The 24,283-nt window shown below is 36.9% G+C and overlaps 1 protein-coding gene across 1 annotated transcript in view; it reads left to right on the top strand.

Annotated features, from left to right (window-relative positions):
• KCNU1 (potassium calcium-activated channel subfamily U member 1) overlaps positions 1-24,283 on the top strand; it is a 162,313-nt gene that overhangs the window by 61,801 nt on the left and 76,229 nt on the right. The window contains exons 13-19 of the mRNA XM_060001141.1: positions 228-338; positions 11,891-11,996; positions 13,044-13,126; positions 14,210-14,279; positions 17,567-17,719; positions 21,935-22,047; positions 22,418-22,486. Coding sequence (XP_059857124.1) covers positions 228-338; positions 11,891-11,996; positions 13,044-13,126; positions 14,210-14,279; positions 17,567-17,719; positions 21,935-22,047; positions 22,418-22,486 — 705 coding nt within the window. The remainder of the gene's footprint in view (positions 1-227; positions 339-11,890; positions 11,997-13,043; positions 13,127-14,209; positions 14,280-17,566; positions 17,720-21,934; positions 22,048-22,417; positions 22,487-24,283) is intronic.

The following is a 24,283-nucleotide window of genomic DNA, read 5'->3' as shown; positions in this document are numbered from 1 at the left end:
AGACCTAAATAGACATTTCTCCAAAGACGATACAGATTGCCAACAAACACATGAAAAAATGCTCAACATCATTAATCATTCGAGAAATGCAAATCAAAACTACAATGAGGTATCAAATACCAACTTTTATTTCAAACTAAGTTTAAGCTAATTGTCCATCTCTAAATCTAGACAGGAAGATACTTCTGTTCCTGGGATGAACCACCTCCCATGTTTTCACTTTCTAGGTTCATTGTGGTCTGTGGAAACATCACTGTGGACAGTGTGACGGCTTTCCTGAGGAATTTCCTCCGCCATAAGGCAGGGGAGATCAATACTGAGATTGTTTTCCTGGGAGAGTAAGTGTATCTATGTGACCCACGGGCAGGGAATACTTGAAGTATGTGTGAATATTTGTAATGGAAGAAAATTGCCCTTGCATTATTAATTTTTAAAATTCGGAAATAATAGTAAGCAATAAGTAAGGAAAGAGCAGTTCATGACCAGAGTTAACCTCTGAAAATATATCTTGCCAGGTGTTTTTCCCAGTGAAACACTGGGAAATGCCTATTTAATACAAAAAGAGTTTTAAGTAGGCAACATGGTTTCTAACTGTTCTGTTTTACTATTTTGGTTCCTAGTGAGATTGAGCAATTTTTGTGTGTTTTGATGGTTTGTGGGTTTTTTGAAATGGCTCTTCATTTCTTTTATCCTCTTTTCTATGAAGAGGGTCCTCTGTTACTTTGCTGACTTTTAAGCCTCATTATATTTTTATATTAGCTGCTTTGTGTCATATGCTGTAAATATTTTTTCCTCTCCCTTTGCTTTTTAATTTTTATGCGTGCTTTTGTTGTACATCGAATACAGAAGCATCCGGTTTATATGGACTCTAATCCATTAACTCTTTCCTTTTGGCTTTCTGCTTTTCTGACATGCTTAGACCCTTCTGTCCTAGAATTAAGTAACTATCGCTCTAGCATTTTTAGTTTTTCATATTGAAATGTTTTATATTTAAGCTCTCTGGAAGTGACTTTGTGTAATGTGTAGGGAACTAACTTCTTTATTTTTTTCCAAATGGTCTATCCATTATCCAAACATCACTCACTAAATAAGTCACCCAGATATGAAATGACATTTTGATTTTATCCAGGATTGCCTATCAGATCACCTCGGCCTTCACGCATTTCATAGTTGAACACTGTACTCTCTTTACATCTGACACCTTCAACCCACCGTTACCTTGGGCTCTCAGGTGTGAGATAACCAGTAAGCATTTTGAATTTTTTTATGGTGCTGTTGACAGACAGCCAAAAGTTCTGCTTCAGGATCATTGTCATGCCTGTCTTTTCAATAATTTGTGTATTACTTGAATCCTTACTTAAAAAATAGTAAAAAAAAAAACCGAAGTGCTAAAACCAGTGATAAGAGGCTAATAATTGTAACCCAGCTGAGACAAAGAGGAAGTCATTAAATATGTGGAAAGTAACTTCTTTTATCTGCTGATGTATTTTCATAGACTAATGTATGTTATTGTAGGTATTCGTCAAGTTAATGAATGAAATTTCTTAAATGGTACAAAATGTTGGAAGTGTCTATGTAGAATTCTGTCAGTTACATCTATACTCTGAAGACTCCAAAATTGATGTCCCCCACTAGACATTCTCTGTGGCTTCATAGTCACACAACTAATTGCTCACTGGGTATTTCCACCCCAGTGTTTCAAAGGCCCCTCAGACTCAACATTTTCAAAAGTAAACTCATGATTTAATGTCCAACTTTTCCATCTCACAAGGCAAATTAAAAAATTTAAAATTAAAAAACAAGAAGGAAAGGAAACAGCTTTTCCTGTCTCAGCAAGTGGGACCTCATCAATGCCGCTCCTTAAAACAGAAAACTAGGCGTTGTCTTTGACTTTACTGTCTCCCTCAAACCCTGTGTACACGTTCATCATCAGTTGCATCTCCTACATAAATCCTAATTCTACCATTTTGTCTCCACTCTCACAACCATATTCAAAGTTCCTATCTTGTCTCTCCTGAACTTCTGTAAAGGCTACTTTATTGATCTGTTCTTTCTGCTCAGAAGCTCTTCAGCTGTATGTGACTGATTTATTTTCATCTCCCAGCACTCAGAGTCCTTCCCTGGCCAACTTATCTAAATTAACGTCTTCTAAAAATTAACGTCTTCTAATCCTCCTGTCTCATCACTCCATTTATTTGCTTTAAAGCAATTACCACAGTCTGTGATGGTGGTGGATTTTCCTTTGGTGCAGAGGTTCACATTACCTTTCCTTACTGTACGTTCATGCTGCTCCTCTCAGTAAACCTGTGCTGGCCTTTGACTTAACTTGAGAAATAGAATTCAGCAGAGGGGAGACTGTGGTAGATTGTTTTTTAAAAGATGGCTACCAGAAACCCCTCCCAAATGTTTACACATATTCTTCTCCTCCCATCAAATGTGGAGTCTTCTAGCTTCCCTTCTATTGATCTGGGCTGGCCTTTTGACTCATTTTAACCAATGAAACATGTGTAAATGACTGAGCCAGTTAAAGGACCAACCCATAAAGAGCCTATCACCTTCTGCGCTCAGTGTCTTGAAACCCTGGACCACTATGTAAGAAGTTCACCTCCTCCTCCAGGGGTAGGAGGCCCATCCAGCTGCCAGCTCCTCCAGAAGCCCAGCTGAGGCAACGGACCTGTAAGTGATGCCATCTCAGAGGTTCTAGCCCACTAGAGCTCTCAGCTAAACAGAGTCATGTCTCCAGCAAAACTGCATGGAGCAGAAGACTCACCCAGCTGAGCCCAGTCAAAACAAAGAATTTCAAGAAATAATAACTCATTATTTTAAGCCACAAAGATTGTGCCAGATTTTGTGCAAACCTAGGTAACTGATATAGAAATTGATACTTTTCTTTCTTTGGTTACTTATTATTTAAAGCAAAACAATATCCAAGATATTATGTTATAAAATGTCATAAAGGTAAAATATTAATTTATGTTTCTATAATTCAGGATAACTAGTAGCATTCAACAAAAACTAACTATGGCTAACTTAACAGAAAAAAAATTTGATATTTTATAGCTCTCAAAACATCCAGAAGACCAGATAACTAGGCTTAGAGAATATACAACAGTGAATAATGATGAGATATTTATTTCCTTGAGTAATTTGTATTGTTATTGTGCCTGAGTGGGTACATAAATATTGATTTATTATTCTTTATATTGAATGCATACATCCTATACACTTTGTATATGTGCAGTTTTTCACAATCAAATGAAAAGATGAAAACTTTCTAGAGTTGAAAAAAGATATCAGTTCTCAGATTGGAAAGGTGCAATAATGCTGATCAGGATAAATGAAAATCATGTACACACAGGCACGTTGTCATAACATGTAAGGCAGGGGTCCTGAACCCACCTGTCCGCAGCCTGTTAGGAACTGGGCCGCACAGCAGGAGGTGAGTGGCAGGCGAGCGAGCGAAGCTTCATCTGCCGCTCCCCATCGCTCACATTACCGCCTGAACCATCCACCGCCCCACCTCCCATCCATGGAAAAATTGTCTTCCATGAAACCGGTCCCTGGTGCCAAAAAGGTTGGGGACCGCTGATGTAGGGGTCACCTAACTCAGCAGTTGTTGAGGGATGGGGCAGATCCATGTAGGAATCCAGAAGATAGTGCTATTCCAGAAAGTAATATAGGAACATAACTTACACATCAAATCGCAAAATACTTATCACCAAATATTTAACCCCTTCCTATTTTTCCAGTCTTACTGCTCAGAGATAACTATTTCTTCTAAGTTTAAATCTGTTTTATCACTCTTTTGACTCCTCAGTTGTACACAGTATTTATTCATCACCTGATATTTTGCAGATGTATATTATTCATCCCTCTGCACCACTTTCCCTTCTTCAGTTGTTCCATTATAGTTATCTTCTAATTTGTAATTACAGCGACAGTGTTTATATCATTATGGCTGATAAATGTTGGTCTTTGATAACAGTACATTTCCTCAAATTTTTTTCTGGTACTTAATGATCGCCTCCTTTTTATATGTCTATCATTAAATATTTTCCAGTAGATATATCACATGCATAGCAATAAATATTTTCGAACTTTTTCAACATTAAATAATCTCACAAGAACAAAAGTTGAGTGAAAAATTCCCAAGAGTTGCACAGGAGTCACTGGAGCGTAGAAAAAATATCTTAGAACTTACATTTATTTTTAAAATAGCAAGGTAATAATTAAGCAGCATGTTTAAAACTCTTTATCCCAAATTATAACTCAGAAAGAAAATTACATAGAATTACAATACACATTAAAATGAATTACTATGAAGTGAACACCCATGTAACTACCACCCAAATCAAGATACATTCTATTGCCAGCACCCCAGGAAAACCCTCCCCAATAATAACCCAATCTTTCGTCCCTACAGATAATTATGATTTTGACTTTATATCTGACATTTATTAATTATCCTATCTCCTATGTTTATTTAGAATATTTAAGTTTTTCCTGTTTTTAAACTCACATAAATGGAATATAAATTTATTTACCTCAATAATGCGTTTGTAAGATTCATCCTTGTTGCAGCTGGATGTAGCTGCACCTATTCATTTTCATTGCTGTGTAGTAGAGCATTCCATTATATGAATACACCACAATTTTTCTTAATCCATTCTACTGTTGGTTGACATTTCTCCTCAATTTTGTCTATTATGAAGGATGTTGCTTTGAAAATTCTTATATATGTGTCCGGGTCCCCAGGCATTAAATTGCAGGGTAGGAAATCTTCCTGTAACAGAACTGTCAGTCATTCAAAATGTTTTTTTCTGGTCTGCACTTCCACCAGCAGCCCTGAGAGCTCCTTTCACCATATACAGCCTTACTACCGCTTGGAAATGTAGCTTCCCATCCTACCTAACACTTAGAAACATCAGTCTTTTTAGTTTTAGCCGTTCTTTGGGATAATGTTTTGCAAGACAGTGTGTCTTATTGTGGTTTATGATCTCATTTTTCTGATTAGTAATGAGGCCAAGCATATATTCATATATATAAGCCATTTGGGTTCCCTCTTATGAAATGGCTGTTATCTTGCCCATTTTTTAAATTGGAATGTAGTTGATTTACGACGTCGTGTTAGTTTCTGGTATACAGTAAGGTGATTTAATATATACCTATTCTTCTTCCTATTATTTTCTATTATGCTTCTTTTTGCCCATTTTTATCCTAAATTAAGTGCAGATCTGCCAGTGACAAGCTCTTTTTTTTTTAATGTAAAGACATCTTTATTTTCTTTTTATTCTTGAAAGATAATTTTATGGATATAGAGTTCTAAGCTGCCACATTTTATCCTTAAGAACCGTGAAAGTATTATTCTGTTGATTTCTGGCTTTTGTTGTCGCTATTAAGAAGTCTGTTAAACTATCTTCTTTAATGAATTATCTTCTTAAAAAATTATGTGTTGTACTTAATGTGAAAATATGTTATACATTTACTATGATGTGTGTAGTTTTGAATTTCTGATAATTTATTGTGCTTAGTATTCATGAGTCTTCCTGAGTCTCCGGCTTGGTGTTTTCCACCATTTCTGGAAGATTCTCAATTATTTCTTCATATATTGCCCTTGTCACTATGTTCTTTCTCCTCCTTTTCTGGGAATTCAATTATGTTAGTCCTTTTTTTACTGTGCCAAATATATTTCTTACCCTCTGTTTTGTATTTCTCCTCTTTTTTGTATCTCTGTATTACATTCTGGATACTTTATTCTGAACTACCTTCCAGGTTCCTACTTCTCTCTTTATCTGTGTTTAATCTATTTACAAACTCAATTCATTGAGTTTTTAATTTGAGTTATTGTATTTTTCAGTTCCAGAATTTATATTTGGTTCTTTATCAGATATTCTCTGTTTTCATAGTTTCTTGTGTTTCCAAGGTTACCTTATATTTATTTCAATAAAATAAACATAATTATGTTGTAGTTTGTGTCCAGTTATTCAATGTCTTAAGTCCTTGGTTTTTCTTGTCTGTTGTTTCCACTGGTTGTTACACATAGTATCTTCTTTTCTTTGTGTGCTTTTTTGTCTTAGATTATGTGCTTATTCTTCTATTAAAAAATATTTATGGAAATAACTTGTTGCCTAGAAAAATATTACATTCTTCCAGAGAGGACTTATTTTTTAATTTTATTTATTTATTTATGGCTGTGTTGGGTCTTTGTTTCTGTGCGAGGGCTTTCTCTTGCCCCGTTGTGGCAAGCGGGGGCCACTCTTCATCACGGTGCGCAGGCCTCTCACTATTGCGGCCTCTCTTGTTGTGGAGCACAGGCTCCAGACGTGCAGGCTCAGTAATTGTGGCTCACGGGCCTAGTTGCTCCACGGCATGTGGGATCTTCCCAGACCAGGGCTCGAACCCATGTCCCCTGCATTGGCAGGCAGATTCTCAACCACTGCACCACTAGGGAAGCCCCCAGAGAGGATATTTATTTACTTCTTCCAAGTACAATGGGGCACTTGTGCCTTAGGACCACGTAAATCCAAATTCAATGCTCGATGTTCACTGTACTACCCAGGTGACAAACTCAGAATGAAAGTACATCTGAAAACTAATTTATTCAATTTTACACTTCTTCTATGCCTGCATACCTTTGTTATGCCAGGTTAAAATTTGGAGAAGTTACTAAAGTCTTCATTTTGTGTGTCAGGGGAGCTGGAAGTTTTTGGACCACTTACCCTATGACATCACCAGAATGTTAGCTCAGTTTGGTAGCTGTATCTTCTGAGTTACTAAATGCTTTGCGGGGTGGGAGGACTGGACTTAACCTCTAAGACCTTGATTTCTTCTAGATTTTGGCCTGGAAATTCTTCACGGTCTGGTTATATCTTTCATGATTTATTAGGTATTTTTATATTTCATCCAGCATTTTTATATATCCTTAGTAGAAGTTTGGCTGAAATTATCTAGTTTACTATGCCTGAAAACAAAGGCCCCAGCCTCTAGTGATGTTTAATATATGAAAACATGCAAAGCTCTCACTTGTTCACATATGTTTTAAGGGAATAGGGGAAGTTTTACTCAAGAGGATTGACAAATTCAGAGAATTTCCAAATATTGCAGTTGATAGTGGGCCAGATAACAAAAGTATTGTATAGTCTATTATAAGGATTTGGCTTTAAGGAAGTTGCCTTTTCTCCAAGTCAGTCCTGAATTCTTGGAGGATTTTCAGCAGAGGGATGACATAACTAGATTTAGTTTTCTTCTTTAGTGTTGGGAAATTAGAATTGGATTTATCGTAATTCTTACAACAACCTCCGTACTTGACTTATACATAAGCACATTTTGGTTGTTTGTTTTTGTAAGTAGCTGTTTTTAATAATGCTCTGAGTACCAGTACATGAACTCACCATCAAGACAAAATTTAGGACAGAACCCGTATCTAACTATATGATCCTACCCACATTTCATACTGCTCTCAGTTGTTTTGTACATCATCATCATTCTTTATCTCTCCTATAGTTTTATTGCAATTATGTACAGTCTTAAAATGTTTATCTGTGTTTAACTTTACAGAAGGAAGGTCACACCAGTGGAATCTTGTGGTACTTAGATTTTCCTCATTTTATATTTCTAAGATACACTCATTTTTCTGAGTGTTGCTGTAGTTAATTGTTTACTGTTATATGATATTTCATTGACAGAGTAAACCTTAGTTTATTTATCCACTCTTGGTGTGATTTGCATTGTTTCTAGATTTTTCTATTGGAAATAATTTTATTATTAACATGGCTTATGTATGGCTCTTAGTGGACCTGTGCAAGAGTGTCTGTGTATGTGTGTGTGGGGGGAGGGTGGTTTAATGGTGTGAAGAATGTGAATGTTCATTTTTACGAGATAGTATCATTTTTTACTAGTGGTTGCACCATTTTTCCAGCTTATCAGCAATCTGTAAGGGACTTTGTGTAGTTGTACATCTGCATTCTTTCTAACAACTGGCGTGGTCATACTTGTTAATCTTTGCAGTGGAATCAGTGTAAAGTGGAATCTCATCGTGGTTTTGATTTGTAAGCCTCTTATCACTAAGTATGGAGCTTCTCTTCATGTTTATTAGCCATGCATGTTTCCTCTTTCCGTGAAAAGCCTACTCATGCATTTTACCTGTTTTTCTGTTGGATTGTTTGTGGGGCTTTTCTTATTTAATTTCTAGGAGTGCTTAATGTATTCTTGACACGAACTGTTCATCAGTGATCTGAATTGTAACTATATTTTTCCAGTTTATAACTTGTCTTTTCACTGAGTATGAGAAGTATTTTGATATTCAAAAGTTTTTAATATTATTATAGTTCAAATTTTCAATCATTTCAATTGTATTTAATGATTTTTTTTGGTTTTTGTTTAGGAATTTTTCCATATCCCAGTATTTTAAAGATATTTAATTACATTTCCTATTAAGAATTTTTAATTTTTGTTGATGTTTAAATCTCTAATTATACTGGAATTTGTTTTTTTATGGCGTGACGCATGAATAAAACTTCAGCTTCTTCCATAGATAACCATTTTATCAATGCTAGTTATTGAATAAACCCTTTTCCCCTCACTGATCTGACATGCTACCAGTATAAATAGGTCTATTCTGTGTTTTTTTTAATCAGTTTATCTCTTACTGCATTAATACTATGCTTTTTTAATTGCTAAAGATTCATAATTAATCCTTATACATCTTAGGGCAGGTTTTCCCTCCTTGCTCTTCTTTTTCCAATAGTTGACAAGCTCTTCTTGGCCCTTTATCTTTCATATCAATTTTATAATCATTTTATCATGAACTATGAAAAACCCTGTGGAAATTGATGGGAGGAATCTAATTGAAAGTTTGGTTTAAAATTGATTCTTTGTGTCACAAATTCTTTCTGACTCTGACTATACTATGGTTGTCTACTTATTTAGATCTCATTTAGTGTCTCAATAATACTGTATAATTTCCCAGGCTTGCTGTTTATTATATATTATGTAATTTTACATATGTATATATGTAATAAATATATGTGACATATATATTTATAAGTACTTGATATTTTCTGATATATTTGAAATAATGTCTTATTGTATTTTCTACTTGTTTGCTTTTGGTATGAAAAACCAGAATTGACCTTTGTGTATTAATCTTCCATTCATCCATATTGTTAAATTAGCCTCTATTTATTTTTCTGTAGTGTTTAGGGGTTTCTATGTAAATAATCATATTAGTTCAGATAAAGAGAGTTTATTTCTTCCTTTCTAACCCTTATGTGTACAGTGTATCTTTATTTTCTTATTGCTCTTGCTAAGACATCAAATATAATGTTGAGAAAAAAGCAATAGTTGTATCTCTTCTTCATTTCTCATTTTAAAGAAAACTTTTCTAATATTTTCCCACTAAGGCCATCCTTTTTATTTTAAAGATACTCTTTATTTGGTTAATGATATTCTTTTCTCTTCCTAATATACCATGAGTTTTATTTCTTAACTGTGAAAAGATATTTTAATCAACTTTTTTTGTGCATCTGAGGTGGCTGTGTAATTTTTAATTTGTTAATGTGATGAATTAAATTAATAGTTTTGCTATAAGGGTTATTTTGGCTTTGTAGTATTTGTTGGGGACCATTCTCTATTTTTAAGGTGTTTGAAAGACTTTGTATAAAAATGGGATTATTTGTTGCTTTAAAGTGTGGTAGAAGTTGCCTGCTAAACCATTTAGAACTGGTGGTTTTAAAAATTGTGTTTAGTGTGTGGGTCTCTGTATGTGTTTTGTTCGTTTTTGTTTAGTTTTGAGAGATTTTAAACTAAACTTCATTTCCTTTAATAGTCTTCTAGAGTTAGTTCTGGTAAGATCTATTTTTAGTAATTTGTCTATTTTGTCTGAGTTTTAAAAGCTGTCACATTTGGTTGGTTGATGTATTCTTTGATTATTATTTTTAATCTCTACTTTGCCTGTAGGTATTTTTATCTTCTTTCAATATTATGAGTCATTTTTGTCTTCTCTTTTTCTCCATCAATTTTACTACAGCTTTGCCTATTATATGAGTGATTTTTTTCTCAAAGAACCAGCCTTTGTCTTTGTTCATCTTCTCTCTTTTATTTTTCTTTTCTATTTCACTGTTTGCACTCTTGTGTTTATTGTCTCTTTTCTTCTTTTTTTTTTTTTTTTTTTTTTTTTTTTTTGCGGTACGCGGGCCTCTTACTGTTGTGGCCTCTCCCGTTGCGCAGCACAGGCTCCGGACGCGCAGGCTCAGGGGCCATGGCTCACGGGCCCAGCCGCTCCGCGGCATGTGGGATCTTCCCGGACTGGGGCACAAACCCTTGTCCCCTGCATCGGCAGGCGGACTCTCAACCACTGCGCCACCAGGGAAGCCCTCTTTTCTTCTTATTTCTTGGGTTTCTTCCAAGATTAATGTCCAAAGCTGTAATTTTCCCCTAAAGCAGGCTTTTATTGTATCCAAAGACTTAGATATTTAGTGTTTTCACATAATTAATTCCTAAGAATTTTATAAATTTCATTATAATTTCTTCATAGCTCATGAGATTTTTAGCAGTCTGTTTTTCAAAATTTCCAACTATGATGAATATTTTTTAATTTTTTTGTTATTAACTTTTACTTTAATTGTACTGTGATCAGAGGTCATTATATGTACAGCAGCTTTTTTTTTGCAGTGTTGAGGCTTTCCTTATTGGTCAAGTAAATTATCATTTTGGTAAATATTTGTGTGCTGTTGAGGAAAATTAGAATTATTCACAATAGCCATTATATGGAAACAACCTAAGTTTCCATGTATGGATGAATGAATAAAGAAGATGTGGTGTGTATATATATATATATATATATATATTTGAATGATATGAAATATCATTCAACCCTAAAAAGGAAGGAAGTCCTGTCACTTGCAACAACATGGATGAACCTGGCAGGCATTATAAGCTGGTGAAATAAGCCAGAGAGAGAAAGACAAATGCATGGTGTCACTTATATCTGGAATTTTTTTAAAAAGCCACACTTACAGAAACAGAAAGTGGAAAGATGGTTTGCCAGGGTCTGGGGATTGGGGGAAATAGGGAGAGGTTGGTAAAAAGAGTACAGACTTTCAGTTTTAAGATGAATAAGGTCTAAGGATCTAACGTAAAACATGGTGACTATAGTTGATAACACTGTATTGTATCACTGAAATTTGCTAGGAGAGTAGAATTTAAATGTCATCACCCCCCAAAAAGGTAAATATGTGAGGTGATGGATGTGTTAATTAAATAATGGGAGGGATCCTTTCACAATGTATACATACATCAAATCATCATGTTGTACACTAAATATCTTACGATTTTAACTGTCAATTTTGCCTCAATAAAGGTGAAAAAAATTTAAATTAGATATCTTAAATATTGTTTGCAGAATTTATAAATATCAAACTTGATTATTTTTTCTCCTTGATCTGTCAGTAATTGAGAGAGATGCTTTGAAATCTGTCATTACAGTGGCAGGTTCATGTATTTCTCTCATCTTGTTAAAATTTTTTGTATATTTAGAAGCTATTTTATTAAATTCATAGTTGTTTTAGAATGCTATGTCTTTTTGAATAATTGAAATGTTTTCATTGGTCCTGAACTTCTTTGTTCTTAGTAATTCCCTCCCCCCTTTTTTTGGCATTAATCTGATTTGTATTTTTTCATGTCCCTGTGATTGATTGCCCGTGAGCTTCAGACCCATTTCTGGAATTAGGCTAGTGGTGTCCACATCACCTAAGCACGTGGATTAATAATGGAGGATGGATGTTTTCCAAGAGAAGATTAGAGTTTTTATTAAATGCACTAAATAATGTAACAGTCTCTAAACCAAAGCCAATCTTCTTTTTCCATACCTGGCACTATGCTCTTTATCCAGGGTTCCTCCTTCTTTGGAATTGGAAACCATATTTAAGTGCTACATGGCCTATACAACTTTCGTTTCTGGATCTGCACTGAAGTGGGAGGATCTGAGGCGAGTTGCGGTGAGATCTAGTTCTTTTCCTCCTTGTCGTTTTCCTAAGCTGCAGCAATTAAGACAATAGTGTGTATTGCTCTTCCCAAAGGATTACTCCAGACTCTTGAATTGGGGGAAATACAACTTCTTCAACTTTAAAAACTGATCATAAAGAAATGTTAGTAATTGACCTCCAAATCCTTCTTGACAGATACCGAGCAGACCTCACTATTTACCTACATTTATATTTAAATTTTTTAATTTCACTAAATTCTCTATCTAGAACAGTTTTATGTTATCAGTCTAAGACATCTGAAAAAGTTGTGGATAGCAGAAGTGTGTTAGATCTTTCTATCCAAGTGGGATTCTTACCAGATGACAGATTTCTAGGAGTCTGTCAGCTTTTACCGGCTTCTCCTAAACACACTGATATGCCCTCTGATAGGAAAGGCATGAAGGAAAATCGCAGAGATCCCAGTTAGGCCGAGACTAAAAGAGATGAGCAACAGCCAACCCTCTAGACATCTTGCGTTTAAGATGAAGGCCAACTTCCTCTCATGTTTTAGGTTTCTCACAATCATATGGAGCAAAAGGTTCAGTTTTTTAAAGCAGAGATCTATAGAGTCAACACAAAGAATTGAAGCAAAAATTGACAAACACAGTATAATCTTTCTCTTTCCTGCAACTTGGGGTTATAAGAGCCACTTCAGTAATTTTTTTGCTATTCTGAAAGGTTAATAACTATACAGGGAGTTGCTTAAAAAGATCTTATTACTCATCACTAGTCATAAATTGACGTTTCTGGATCATAGGAAAAATATCCTTATGCACTTGTTCCATTTTAAAGCAATCTACATCTGTGTTGGAGACTCTGGTCCGTCTATGCAGCCCCTTTCAGCATTTGCTGGACTGTGATTCTGATGTAAAGACATCCTTATCACAAGTCCTTCCCAAGTGTGCTCTCTTCCTTTTTGGAAATTGTATGATGAAACCATAAGAAAACCCCAAAGGGGAACACGTAAGCATTTCCCATATATAATTAACAAGGTGGCTGCTGTTTAATCTTGAAGAATAGGTGGACTCTGCAGAAGCATGCCTGATTATAGCCAACCCTCTGTGCAGTGATTCACATGCTGAAGACACTTCAAACATTATGAGGTAAGAAGCTGGCACTGTGTCTTACATGCTCCAATGCTGATCTTATTTTTATCTCTTTTAAAATAAAGCCCCATGCATAGGACTAAACAGATGTCATGTATCACAGCACAGGGTTCATCATATTCCAGGTTTCTGCCTTATTTTTTGGCCCCAGAGACTCTGCAGATGTATGAAAAAGGAAATCAAAATAGAGTTTACTGTGTGTCAATGTGCTTCTCCACTTACTTTGCTGGAGTTCCGTAGGGATAATAGCTGTCTAAATTTAAAAAGCAAGCATACGAATAACTGATAACTGTTCGGATAGCACCATTCTGACTAACAGCCCCTCAGAAATAAAGACGGCATTTGTGGTTTGTGAACCTTATTCTTAGACTTTATTTACTGGGGTTTTTCTCCAGTAGTCCTAGTGAAAGATTGTGCATGGTTCAGTGTGATGTGCTTTTGACTATTGGCAGTATTTTCAAGATGGCTAGGGTTAGTGTTACCATCTTGAACTGTGAACTATCTATGAGCAGGAACTCAATTTGTGGTAAGAGATTCAAACTGTCATTCTGAGGGCAATGCCATTGTACCTAACCCAGATGAACTGTTGGCCCCAGAGCAAAATAAACACACGTAGCTGAAGGTGACTCTACAAAAAGCAAGAGAAGCCTGAGAACTTGTAACGTACAGTAAATATAAGATAGATCTTAGTTTCTTAATTTGTAAAATAAGAAAGTTGGATTAGAGAGTCTGTTAGCTACTTTGAGCTATAGATAGCAATTCCGTCTCTGTTTTTTTCTGTAATTCATGTGTTTGAGTTTGAAGACTAAAATATATGAAACTGATTATTTCCTCCTCAGGAATTGCTCCCAGAAGACCACTCTTAATACCAAAAGCTTACCTTTCCGTAGATTTAATTTACTAAGTCACTGAAACCATAGCACTCTTCCATGTGTGTGCTATTGAAGATCATAACAATGAACTTTATAATGTGCTCTTTTCCTGTGCTTACCCACACATCAACTTAACTTTGAATTGAATTATATTGTAAAGACATTGGATATGGCACATCACTAATGAGCATATTTGTTATTTTTGTAGGGTGCTCTCTATCAAGAACTATTACCCTAATACCAGAGTCATCATACAGATACTTCAGTCCCATAACAAGGTATTGTAACATTATAGCCTGTTCAGTCTCCTCCCCTTTTAGTCTGTAGAACTAAATGAACTTAGTTCATCTAAGTAATATATGAACTTATTATTTTATAATGAGTCTACACACAAAAAGCTTTTGCCAGTTGCAGGTGAAATTTGGAGCCCCATTAAGATTGTTAATTACATAAAAATGTAAATTTGGAAAGAGTTATGTTTACATACTTTAAAAGCTATTGCCTGATGGTCTGGAGTCCAGTCATTCTGAATTTAGGTGCTGACTGAGATTCTCCCCTTGGGGCCATGGACAGGTCTTGGCACACCCTTAAGTACTCGGAGCCACTAAAAATAAAGTAGGCAGATTGGACAATGACAAGGGTTTGAGAAACAACCAAGGGCTAGGGCAGCGTTGAACAGTAAGACTCATCTACTACACAAGTCCACTCATTCAAGACAGGGAGAGGTGGCTTTTTTGTCCAATGCACAGAAACCAACACAGAGAGTCAAATAAAAGGAAGAAACAGAGGAATATCTTCCAAACAAAAGAACAAGACAAAACCTCAGAAAAAGACCTTAATGAAAAGGATATAAGCTACTTTTCTGATGAAGAGTTTAAAGTAACAGTCATAAAGATGCTCACTGAGCAGGAGAAGAATGGATGAACAAAGTGAAAATTTCGACAGAGAGATAGAAAATATTAAAAAGTACCAAATAGAAGTCACAGTGCTGAGGAATACAATAACTGAACTGCAAAAAAAAACATAATAGAGAGGTTCAACAGCAGACCAGAGGAAGCAGAAGAAAGGATCAGCAAACCTGAAGATAGAATAGAGAGTGTAGACCTCACATAATCAGAGCAGCAGAAAGAAAAAAGAATGAAAAAGAGTGAAGATAGCTTAAAGGGACTTATGGGACAACATCAAGTGGACCAACATTCACATTATAGGAGTCCCAGAAGGAGAAGGGAGAGAGAAATGGGTAGAGAACTGACTTGAAGAAATAATGGCTGTCAACTTTCCTAAACAGATATTCAGATCCACAAAGCCCAGAAAGTTCCAAATAAAAGGAACCCAAAGAGATCCATATCAAGCACATTCTAATTAAAGTGTCAACAGTTGAGGACAAGGAGAGAATTTTAAAAGTAGCAAGAGAAAAACAACTTGTTACATATATGGGAACTCCCATAAGATTATCAGCAGATTTTCAACAGAAACTTTGCGGGCCAGAAGGCAGTGCCACAATATATTCAAAGTGCTAAAAGAAAAAGAAAAAAACTGCCAACCAAGGATACTTTACCCAGCAAAGTTGTCATTCAGAATCAAAGGAACGATAAAGAGGTTTCCAGACAAGCAAAAGTTAAAAGAGTTCATCACCAATAGACAGACCTTACAAGAAACGTTAAAGGAACTTCTTTAAGCTGTAGTGAAAGGGGTAATTAGTAAAAGGTAAACATATGAAAATATAAGTCTCATTGGTAAAGGTAAATATATAGTAAAATTCCAAATATTCTAATGTTGTAAAGGTGATAGATTAATCACTTACAAAGCTAGTATGAAGATTAAAAGACAAAAGTAGTAAATAACTACAATAATTTGTAAAATGATACATAAAATAAAAAGATGTAAATTGTAGTATCAAAAATAAAACTTGGGTTGTGGGGATAAAAATATAGAGCTTTTGATGTGATCAAACTTAAGTTACTATCAACTTAAAAGAGACTTGTAGGTTGTTTTATGCAAGGTTCATGGTAACCACAAAGCAAAAATTTATAGTAAATAAGATAAAGAGAAAGGAATCTAAGCATACTGCTACAGAAAGTCATCAAATCAAAGATGAAGAGAGCAAGAGGAGAAGAAAGGAACAGTGGAATTATAAAACTTTCAGAAAACACTTGACAAATGGCAGTAAATACATACTTACCAATAATTACTTTAAATATAAATGGACTGAATTTTCTAATCAAAAGACATAGAGTGGCTGAATAGACAAAAAAAATAAGACCCATCTATACGCTGCCTACAAGAAACTTAGATATAAGGACACAGACTGAAAGTGAGGGGATGGAAAAATAGATTCCATGCCAATGGAAAGCAAAAGAAATCTGGGGAAGCTATACTTATATCAGACAAAATAGACTTTAAAACAAAGACTGTAGTAAGAGAAAAAGAAGGGCATTACATTATCAAAAGGGTCAGTCCCACAAGAGGATATAACATTTGTAAATATTTATGACACCAGCATAGGAGGACCTAAATTTATAAAGCAGATGTTAACAAATCTAAATGGAGAAATAGCAATACAGTAATAGTTGGGGACTTTAATACCCTACTTTCTTCAATGGATAGATCATCCAGATAAAAAAATTAATAGGGAAACATTGGCCTTAGACAACATATTATACCTCATGACTTAGACAAATACAGAACATTGCATTCAAAAGCACCAGAATACACAGTCTTCTCAAAAAGTATTAAAAAAACCCTAAATCTTGCCATTTGCAACAACACGAGTGGGCCTCAGGGGCATAATGCTAAGTGAAATGAGTCAGACAGAGAAAAACAAATACCATGTGATCTCATTCATATGTTGAATAACAGCAAAAAAGAAACCCTGAGCTCATAGATTCACAGAACAGGTTGGTGGTTGCCAGAAGTGGGGGTGGGCAAAATGGGGGAACAGGAACAAAAGGTATAAATTTCTAGTATAAAAGAGTCATGGTGACTGTAGTTAATAATACTTTATTTTATATTTAAATGTTGCTAAGGGAATAGAATTTCGAAGTTCCCATCACAAGAGAAAATACCTTGTAATTACAGTAGTGATGGATGTTAACTGGACTTATTGTGGTCATCCTTTGACAATATATACAAATATTGAACGTTGTACACCTGAAACTAATATAATTTTATACGTTAATTATATTTCAAAAACATAAAACAAGCGAACAAAATGATTGCAAATTCGGGGAACTTTCTTGAGGTATATTTCTTTCTAATATTTGACTTTCTTTTCTTTTACTGAAGTACAGTTGATTTACAATATCGTATTAGTTTCAGGTGTACAACGTAGTGATTCAATATTTTTATAGATTACACTGCATTTAAGTTATCACAAAATAATGTCTGTATTTCCCTGTGCTGTACATTATGTCCTTGTTGCTTATTTACTTTATACATAGTAGTTTGTATTTCCTAATCCCCTTCCCCTGTCTTGCCCCTCCCTCTTTCCCTCTTCTCACTGGTAACCACTAGTTTGTTCTCTGTATCCACAAGTCTGTTTCTAATACTTTCTACCATGAAACAGGTTTTTCTGCCAAAGATCCCCAGCTGGAACTGGAATACTGGAGACAACATCATCTGCTTTGCTGAATTAAAGCTCGGATTTATCGCCCAAGGCTGTTTGGTGCCAGGCTTGTGTACCTTTCTAACATCTCTATTTATTGAGCAAAACAAGAAGGTAACCTTGGAAACTGATGTTGAATCTTGGCTCTATCCCCATGTCCTCATAAATTAATATCAGGAATAGAAAATAAAAATTGAGGGAAGCAAGAAGGCCCCAAGAAATGAGATTTGACTTCTACTTGAGCTGGGAAGGGATTGAGACATCTAGATTGAAGTTCCAAGTACCACACTGACCTTGAAGAAGTTGTTTATCTTATTGTTGCCTAAGAATATTTACCTGCAAAATAGAAATCATAACCCTGCTTCCTCCCAGCAATCCATGACGTTATGACAGTAAATGTATTCATAAATGTAGAAGCACTTTGAGTTATTGAAGGTAGAAATATAAATAAAGGTTATGTTATTAGTGGAGAAATCAGACATTTAAATATATGTTAAATACCAAGTAATTGACATAATAATAAATTATATTCATCAAAGAGAAATAATAATACAAATAATATTAAAATCTAATTTTCCGGGTTATTTTGGGATATTCTATGCAGTAATAATAATAGTAGCCACATGTTGAATGCCTACTGTGTGTCATGCATTTTAAGTACATTTTGTGTTTCCCTCAATATTTCAAGGTAGTATCCCAGTCATGGACACTAACTAATAGTAAGTTAGTAAGTAGCAGATGTAGAATTGTCTGACTTACAGTCTCACCACTATGCCCCGTGCCTCTGGCTGTTAAATATCTTCTCCCAGTCTTCTACATCAGGTCTTTTTTTTTTTTTTTTTTTTTTACGCGGGCCTCTCACTGTTGTGGCCTCTCCCGTTGCGGAGCACAGGCTCCGGACGTGCAGGCCCAGCGGCCATGGCTCACGAGCCCAGCCGCTCCACGGCATGTGGGATCTTCCCGGACCGGGGCACGAACCCGTGTCCCCTGCATCGGCAGGCGGACTCTCAAACACTGCGCCACCAGGGAAGCCCTACATCAGGTCCTTTGATACCTTTGTTTGAGACAAAATAAATGGCTAAATGGACTACTGGGATGAAATACTGTAGCACATAGTATGCCTTCCAAATGCCATCTCTGTGAAATGCTCTGGGAAAGATGTTCTAACCCTCATCTGGGCCTGGTATCCTATTGTCCAGAACCTCTCCAGAGAGACACCTTTCTCTCCATTTAATTATGCATCCACCTTTGCCTCTTCTTGACTTCTCTTTGCACTTTATTTCCTTTGTCCAATAAATTTAAAAAAATCTGTACACCTTTTCTGGTCCTTTCCTTGGTGCTGTTAAGGAAAAGCAAAAGAGGTATAAGATTCAAGAGATACTCTGATCAGCAAAATGCTAACCGGAAACCACAGCATTCTCTAGTAATTCCCCCTGTGAATGCGAGGAGATGCCATATACAGAGAAATAAAATCGACCATCAGGCGGTAGGAATGAGCCTTGGTGATGATACAGCGAACATGCTTTAACCTTCCCTTAGTGGTCACTGTGTGTAGCCCAGGAAATGGCTTGTGAGGACATTGCCTTTGTGTTGTAAGCTTAGAAAGTGCAGGATAACTGCAATACGTGTTGTGAGGATTGTGATTTTTAATCTCTGTGTCTAGAGAAAATAGAGTGTGAACTCTATATGAAACCTTTGTCTCCTTCATGAAAATATAGAAGGTAAGAGATGTACAACCTGCCCTGTTGTGGCTTTATTGCTGTTGTTGTTTGTTGGGTTTGTTTTTTTTTATTGTTTGTTTATCTAAAGTTGGAACCTCCTCAGTGATGATGGTCACCTGTCAATATTCATAAGGTGGCTTTTGGAAGATAGGAATTAAGAGAGATTTGTGGTCATGAGGATTTTTTGGCGGGGGGGTGAAGTCTGAAACTCTCTTTCAGAAATTGTAAACAGGGCAAGATGTTTGCATGTTGTACTCTGCTCTGGTGACTTAGATTCTGTAATTAATTAAATTAATGAACTAAAATTAATTCAGTTACTTAAACCTACTAACTTAGGTTTAACGATCCGGATGCTAGTGTCTTATGTCCAGTTTTGCTCAGATTAGGCACTTAAACTTTCTCTGTCAGTTTCTGCATCTATGAAATAAGACTTGCTAATCTACTCATAACCTGATTTTATCCAGGTATTGAGTGAATATTTGTAAAACTTCTGGGCAGTCAGATTAGAAAGCCTTAGGTCAATGCCATGTATTCTGACTCTGTTGATCTATATTGATTATATGGTGAGAAATCGTAGTCTGAGGAGCATCTCCAGTTGGTTCTAGGCGCAGAGGATTGCCTTAAACTTAAATTTAGATTAGATCTAATCTAACTGATTTTTTCATGCTCCCGATTCTACTATCCAAATCCAAAATCCATCTTGTGATCCTGTTTCCCGTTCTGATTTTAAAAAAAACTGACTCAGGTCCATCCACCTCACTACAAGTAACTCAATTTTGTTTCTTTTTATGGCTGAGTAATATTCCATTGCATATATGTGCCACATCTTTATCCATTCATCTGTCGATGGACACTTAGGTTGCTTCCATGTCCTGACTATTGTAAATAGTGCTGCAATGAACATTGTGGTACATGTCCCTTTTTGAGTTATGGTTTTCTCAGGGTATATGCCCAGTAGTGGGATTGCTGGGTCATATGGTAGTTCTATTTTAAGTTTTTTCTAGAGTCTGTCATACAGAGTGAAGTCAGAAAGAGAAAAACAAATACTGTATGCTAACACATATATATGGAATCTAAAAAAAAAAAATGGTTCTGAAGAACGTAGGGGCAGGACAGGAATAAAGACGCAGACGTAGAGAATGGACTTGAGGACACGGGGAGAGGGAAGGGTAAGCTGGGACGAAGTGAGAGAGTGGCATGGACATATATACACTACCAGATGCAAAATAGATAGCTAGTGGGAAGCAGCTGCATAGCACAGTGATATCAGCTCGGTGCTTTGTGACCACTTAGAGGGGTGGGTTAGGGAGGGTGGGAGGGAGATGCAAGAGGGAGGGGATATGGGGATATATGTATATGTATAGCTGATTCACTTTGTTATACAGCAGAAACTAACACACCATTGTAAAGCAATTATACTCTGATAAAGATGTTTAAATAAATAAAATGTCTTTATTGCAAAAAAGAAAAAACACCTGACTCAGGACATCTTCATCTCTATGGCTATTTTTTACCCTCTTGCAGAACCTGGAACATTTGGATTAGCAGCAGTAAGCCAGTTTCTTTGGTCATGAGGACTTAGTGACTTGAACTGCACAGGGAGAGGACTTTAAGAAAGGGGGAAAGTGCAAGAGAGTCAGCTGCATCTTGAGACGGTGATGAGGTGTATTGGAAAGAGGTGGTCCTTTTTATTAGCAGGGCAGAATTTTTTTGTTTGTGTGTTTGTTTTTGTTTTGTTCTTCCTAAACCACAAGATGACCATCTGAGGAGTGTTTCTGAACTGGCCTTAACTCTCCACTGCCGTGGTGTTTCTGAGTTCCTAGGAATTCCAGGCTTTCATTGGAGATTCTGGGCTTTAAGGGGCCCGTCGTGCCCTGTCAGAGCAGCGTGGTGGTGATTCTTACGGCTGTGGATGGAGGAGGATGCAAATAGAGCAAAACAGAATCCCTGGGGGTCTTACACAGATGTCAGAGATGAGTTACTCAGCAACATCTGCCCCCCGCCCCCAGTTAGACAACATTTAGCTTTTTTTTGAGAGAAATCCTTTTGTCACATCCCCCATTTCTCTAGAAGCCTACCACTGCCCTTGATTTTTACGTTCTCATTTCCATTGATCAGGATGGCTTTTTGAGTTTATTTAAACCAAGAAGGGTTCTGATACTGAGCAGAAGTCAAGAATATTTTCATCTTTGTGGTATATGGTTAGTCAGTGAGTAGAAAACTGATATGTTCTTTAAAAAAATCTTACACAGCCATACCTAGGGGGAGACAAGTTAGATTCCACATTATTCTTACCATCTTATTGTTCCTGACACAAAAACCAGTCTACCTTGCTGAAATTATTGGAAGAAGAATTAATTTCCAGCAGGAGGCGTGGATGCCATCTGGGGAGGAACTAAGTCGTGATGCTCCTACTTCACCCTGGAAATAGTTGAGATGTATGTTAGAGTTTTTGTTCTTCCTTTGACATTTCTCTAGTTAAGCACGAGGACAAATCTCCTTTCTGGGACCTGAATGCAATGGGTACTGGTTTGGTGCTGAGCAGAATACTCAGTTTGTATATCGAATATCCCATTTTCCACATCACTGTGCCTCATGTGTGTTCCAGATCTGCCCTAAAGAGCCCTGGCAGAAACATTTCTTCAGCGGCCTGAAGAACAAAATCCTGACTCAACGCCTCTCTGATGACTTTGCTGGAATGAGCTTTCCTGATGTTTGCCGGTAAGTTAAGGGAAACACTTTCGTCATTTTTGTGCAATGCATTCTTTCCCCAGTGTCCACAAAGGGCTCACTCTAGACCAGGCTCAGTGACAAACACAGAAGGTATAAGGATGAGTAAGTCTGAGTGTCTGCAGCCTGGAGGTTCACAGTCTGTGCGGGACAGGTTCATCCCTGTCCCATTTGGTGCACTGGCTCTGCGTTACTCCAGGATGGATTCACTTTCCAGCGAACATTCCACATTTGAGAGGCTCTCCCTCTGCGGAGGGGGTGGTGTCCGCCCAGGCAGAGAGCACAGAGTGTCCGTCGTATTGTTGTGACCTGGGGCTCTGCTGTCCTCGCTTGCCTCACGATTGCTTGTCTTCCTTCCCAGGCTCTGCTTCGTGAAGATGCACCTCATGCTGATAGCCATCGAACACAAGTCCGTGTGTCACGGTTACTGGTACCAATGAGACTTCAAATCGCTTCAGAGTCTTTGAGGAGAATCTTTATGATTAAGATTTGTCCAGACGTACAGCCATAACTAAGCCTTTTGCTCTTTGTTGAGAGCCGGCCTCAGGCTCTCAAGGCACCCGGGCTGCTCTGGTGCATTTAACACTGTCTCTAATGACTGAGGTTAGAATGGTCACCCTAGTGGGCGGGCAGGAGCTCTGCCTTGGTTCCTATGGCCTTGCCCCAATTGTGTCTCATGATCCGGAGACAGAAGAAATGGTCACCTTCTCATATCTGTTCCTCAGTATATTACCAGGTCTTGTAAGTCTTGACCATGAAACCATACCATGAAATAGAATTATTTGTGATAAAAATGTTCCCACAAACTCTAGCCTAGAAACTCATCCACAAAATACGAGAATTTGGCCTGCTGGGCAAAGTGTGCTGTTGATAAAGGAAAGAGGTAACCTTATCAGACCATCAGCATTTCCTGAAAATGCGTACTGAATAATATAAGAAGTGAGAGAAGTTATCATATAATAAAAAAGAAAGTCCAGAATCAGCCACAGTGATATAGAGATAAAAGATGCTGAAAACTAAAAAGTGAGGCTTAAGTGGGATGGAGAACAAGAAACACTTGTGTTGGCTTCTGTGTGTTTTTTAGAGGAAAACTACCTTGAATTAACTTGGAATCAATAGACTAGATTCTGGTCCTGATTATGATTTGCCAGCCCAGTGGCCGCAGAGAAGTGTCCATCACCTGTAAAAGGAGGGAGTCACATTAATTAATCCCTAAGACCCCTTCCAGCTCGAAGACTGACATTACCAGGAACCCTAAAATCATAGGGAAACAGCCAAAATTCAGTAATTTTGAATGATATCAGAGGGACTACAAAGTATATGAAAGGCTAGAAAGAAGAAACAGTGTGTCAATTAGAGAGGATGTAGAAGGTATCTGAGCAGAAGGGGTCAGTGGGCTACAGTACAGAGCAAGTGCTTAAGGAGAGTAAAGAATAGTACCATCTGGCCGGCTGAATCTTACTTAACAGTTCTGCCGTGCTCGTGGAAATCTCGAAATCGAAACCCATGTGCAAGTGCCCTTTCTACTGGAAATAGGTGAGAGTAAAGAGGACGGCATCTTAGCCTCACGAGCCGGGGAGTCTGGGTTTCACACCAGCCCAAAACGATGAGGTTTTAACATTTTGGGCCTTCAATGACCTGGATTATGCATCGGAATTATTTGCAAAGTTTGAAAGACATAGAATTCAAAACCTCACTTCTGACTTTATAAAACCAGAATCTCTGAATTTTTTTGAGTCCCCATGATACAGTCATTTTATTCACTGGCGTTCAGAAACTGTTATACCAAATGCTCTTAATATCCTTTCCACATTTAACATCCTAGATTGCTATAAACTTTATTAGAATGACTGTCAGGACATTGTGGACCAGAAACATGAATAAGCAACTAAGTTCTGCATATATTCAAGAAGTTCTGGTGCCGTTTACTGCCTAGCATACATCTAGCTCCAGTAAATGAGGCAGCTGCTCCAACACAGGTTTAATTTTGGTTTCTCACCAGAGAGTCAGATGCACCAAAAGAATTAAATCCTGATTTGGCAAAGATATTGGTAATAGCAGTCTTACATGACTGCTACTTCATGGCCGACACTGCTGTAGGCGCTTCACTTCCATTAACTCCCGAATCCTCCCAACAGTGCTGTAAGAAGGGTACAATTAGCCCCATTTGTACAGAGGAGAAGCCAAGAAAAGTTAAATCATTTCCCCAAGCTTGCACCACACCCAG

This window comes from Delphinus delphis, chromosome 21, assembly GCF_949987515.2.
Source record: "Delphinus delphis chromosome 21, mDelDel1.2, whole genome shotgun sequence".
In the NCBI taxonomy this organism is placed as follows: Eukaryota; Metazoa; Chordata; class Mammalia; order Artiodactyla; family Delphinidae; genus Delphinus; species Delphinus delphis.
The sequence above is the reverse complement of the archived record's forward strand: the minus strand, read 5'-3'. Positions and strand labels throughout refer to the sequence as shown.